This window comes from Colobus angolensis, unplaced genomic scaffold, assembly GCF_000951035.1.
Source record: "Colobus angolensis palliatus isolate OR3802 unplaced genomic scaffold, Cang.pa_1.0 Scaffold4, whole genome shotgun sequence".
Classification (NCBI taxonomy): domain Eukaryota; kingdom Metazoa; phylum Chordata; class Mammalia; order Primates; family Cercopithecidae; genus Colobus; species Colobus angolensis.
The window spans coordinates 16,091,078-16,094,954 of NW_012117376.1; the positions used below are offsets into that span (position 1 = coordinate 16,091,078).

Sequence of the window (3,877 nt, forward strand, 5' to 3'; positions counted from 1 at the left end):
TCTCGTCGCGGTCTAGGAGCCGTTCTTTTTCCAGAAACTCTCGGTCCCATTCCCACGTCTCCAGTCGGTTTTCGTCCAGGAGTCGGAGTCAGAGCCGGAGGAGCAGGTCAAGGTCCCGTTCCCGAAGGCGCCACCAGCGGAAGTACAGGCGCTACTCGCGGTCATACTCGCGGAGCCGGTCGCGATCTCGCAGCCGCCGTTACAACCGAGAGAGGCGCTACGGCTTCTCCAGGAGATACTACCGGTCTCCTTCGCGGTCCCGGTCCCGTAGCAGGTCGCGCTCTCGGGAAAGGTCGTACTACGGAAGGGCGTACGCGATGGCGCGGGGGCGGCGCTACTACGGCTTTGGTCGCACAGTGTACCCGGAGGAGCACAGCAGATGGAGGGACAGATCCAGGACGAGGTCGCGGAGCAGAACCCCCTTTCGCTTAAGTGAAAAAGGTGGGTGGGTCATTTACCTTTCTAGTTTTGGTAATGTGTGGTGACAGTGCACGAGGTGGTTAGGGAACCAAAGTTGCTGTGTAGTTTCAATATTAGTTCCTTTGGTGCTGGAAATCTTTTTCGTTGGAGGAAAGAGGGAGGACATTACTTGTAGTTAGTGGACAGCGTTCTTTCTCTTCAGGGTTAAAGGTCAATTGGATGTTAAATGGCTCAGGATGTAGGGAACCTTTTTTCCTATTGGCTGACTGTTCTTGGTGGTGGAGCCTTTTAAATGTTATGATTAAGTTAAAGGTTTTAAGTTTATAGATTGGGAAGAACAATATCAAAACACGCTGCCTTTTAGTTGACATTATTACTGAATACAGTTGAATTGTCGAGTATCTTAAATGACCTAGGAGGACGGCGCGGTGGCTCACGCCTGCGATCCCAGCACTTTGGGAGGCGGAGGCGGGCGGGTCACTTGAGGCCAGGCGTTCCATACCAGCCTGGCCGACGTAGCTCACTACCTCTTGTAAAAATACAAAAATTAGCCGGGGGTGGTGATAGAAATACACTTAAGTGTATCAGTATTGGTTCAGTGGTCGTGATAATTGTACCATATGAAGAATCTATTGCAGAAAACCCTGGTTTTCAGAAATACATCTTTGAAGAAAAAGCAAAATAATACTGCTATTAACTAGAGAAAATTAGCTACAACAAAAAGACAAAATAGTAGGACGCTCAGGCCTTTAGTCAGGAAAACTGAAAACTGATTAAGATTATTTAAGCATTTTATTTCCTATAGCAAGAAGTGAGCTGGAGAATGGTTTTCACTGAATAAAGTTACACAGTTGTCCCTCTGTTCACTCGGGGGATTGGTGCCAGGACGCATATGGAACCCTCACGCACACTTGGGATTTACAGTCTCTCAAATACTGTGGTACTTTCTATCTGCATTTAGTAGGGAGAAAAAAATCCAACTATAAAGTGGACTAGCACAGCTCAAACCAGTGTTAAAGGGCAACCTTACTTTACGTATTATAAACAAGTGACTTAATACATTTAATACCACAAAATAACATGCTTATTTTGTAATTCTGAGTTCTCTTGGGAAAAAACTACCAGATTAATGAATAATTTTTTTTTTTTTTTCAGATCGAATGGAGCTGTTAGAAATAGCAAAAGCCAATGCAGCAAAAGCTTTAGGAACAACCAACATTGACTTGCCAGCTAGTCTCAGAACCGTACATGTAGCCAAAGAAACAAGCCATGGAATAGGTGTATCAAGTAATGGTGCAAAGCCTGAAGTAAGTATTCTAGGTTTGTCCCAACAAAATGTTCAGAAAGCCAACTGTCAAATCTGATAAGCCACTTACTATTTACCTTAGACTATACCTTTTGGGAAGTCTAGCTATGTATATAATGTGCTAAATTCAGAGTAGCACATCTGAAGATAAGCAAGGTCATACCCATGAAAATGGGAGATTAATGAACTTTAGTAGGAGATCTGAAGATAAGCAAGGTCATACCCATGAAAATGGGAGATTAATGAACCTTTTTTGGCCGTGCATGGTGCCTCTTGCCTGTAGTGAGGCAGATGGCTTGAGTCCAGGAGTTCAAGACCAGCCTGGGCAACGTGGCAAAACCGCGTGTTTACAAAAAAATACAAAAATTAGCCAGGCATGGTGGCGCATGCCCGTAGTGCCAGCTTTTTGGGAGGCTGAGGCAGGAGGATCTTTGAGCCCAGGATGCTAAGGTTGCAGTGAGCCAAGATTGCATCATTGTACTCCAGCCTGCGCAGCAGAGTGAGACCCTGTCTCAAAAAATACATTTAATTTTTCATTTTCAGTTAACACTGTACTTTTATAACACCGTTAATATATTGTAGCTGGTACTTTGGTGATTTCTATTACCAGATTTTCTAAGCTATTTACAGAGTGTTTGTAGCTTTCATTTGCAGCATCATGTTCCCACAAATCTGTACTCAGCATATACAGTATAGTTTATCTGCTTTATTTCTGTCTTATAGAAATCATGAATGTGGTCTGCAGACATTGATGAAGAAAATCTGTTGGTAATTGATACATGGGCTAAAGCATCAGAGGTTTAATTTGAAGTTTATGTTCACACACTGAAAACTTAGTTTTCTTTGTTGGTAGATACATGTGCATGCTAGAATTTGGGACAGGTACTATTTGCATAAAGTATTAAAGTCAATTTTTAAAGTAAGCAAAGGTACACGTTGTAATGGTGGGGCATCTGTGAAAAAGATGTCCCTTTCATAATATATGCAATATATTCCAGATGTTTTGAGAGATTACAGAAGAGGAGGCCTGCTTCACTTGCAGATAAGTTTATTATAATTCTCCAGAAATGTGCAGGATGTGCGTTAGCAAATTGCACTGTACTTTTCACTCCAGCCTGGGTGACAGAGCGAGACTCCGTCTCGAGGAAAAAAAAAAAAAAAAAGATGCTGTATCTAATTGAATCTGTGTAGTTGGGCCCAGATGTGGGTTTGCTCAGTATTAGTAGACGAGGTCTATGTTCAGACGATTAGGTGCCTAACTGGCAAATGCCTTAGCTTAAAGCTAGGTATTTCTGATGTGGCTTTACTTTTCAAAAGTTAACTTGATTCAACCTGAGAAAACGGATTAAAAAACTAGTTTAAAAATTACTTAAATTTGCCAACAGGGAAGTAAAATAATTATGAGAAGAACGTCTTAAGCCTAATATTAAATCACTTTTGTTAAGGGGAAAAAACTCAATAATTCTGTTAATTCAGCTGTTGAATATATGGTTAGATCCAAGTTGATTTTTGTGTCTACAACTAAATTTTGTATACATTAGATTATTTTTTAATATAGGATTTAGAAACCAAGGGTATGTGTTTTAAAATTACACTTTTTCTTGACCTGTCTAGCTGTCGGAAAAGGTAACAGAAGATGGAACTAGAAATCCTAGTGAAAAACCTTCCCAGCAAAGAAGCATAGCTTTTAGCTCTAATGTAAGTATGTCCAGGCATTGATCACTCAAAAATTGGATTTAGGATGTGTTTGCATCTTTGTGTTTTTATCTTCTTGGTGATAATTGGGGGCCTACTGACACAGTTTTTAAATAGAATTAAAATCGTTTGTTTTTGAGCCACGTTTACAAGTGGCCATTATAATGGGTTCATAACCTATCTGACATTCACATTAGTTTCGATATTTTGCCTTTCTTTTAAGTGTCCCCCCTTTTTTATTGAAATATTTTAAAGGGAAATCTTTAGAATATTCCTTAATCACAATGTTTTAAAATACGGTTTCAAAAATGAAGCCCCCAAATCATTATACCTTGTGTATGTCCAGTGTTTCCCTGCTGCCCCAGTATCTTCACTTTACATTTTGAATCAAGCTACAATTAAGGTTCACACTATGTTTGGTTGATAATATCTTTTTTTTTTTTTTTTTTGAGACGG

General features: G+C 40.4%; 1 protein-coding gene across 1 annotated transcript in view; it reads left to right on the top strand.

Annotated features, from left to right (window-relative positions):
• Window positions 1-2,872, top strand: part of RSRP1 (arginine/serine-rich protein 1) — a 6,058-nt gene extending 3,186 nt beyond the window's left edge. The window contains exons 2-5 of the mRNA XM_011955674.1: window positions 1-441; window positions 1,576-1,727; window positions 2,450-2,494; window positions 2,725-2,872. Coding sequence (XP_011811064.1) covers window positions 1-441; window positions 1,576-1,727; window positions 2,450-2,458 — 602 coding nt within the window. The 3' untranslated portion in view covers window positions 2,459-2,494; window positions 2,725-2,872. The remainder of the gene's footprint in view (window positions 442-1,575; window positions 1,728-2,449; window positions 2,495-2,724) is intronic.
• The last annotated feature ends 1,005 nt before the right edge of the window (window positions 2,873-3,877 follow it).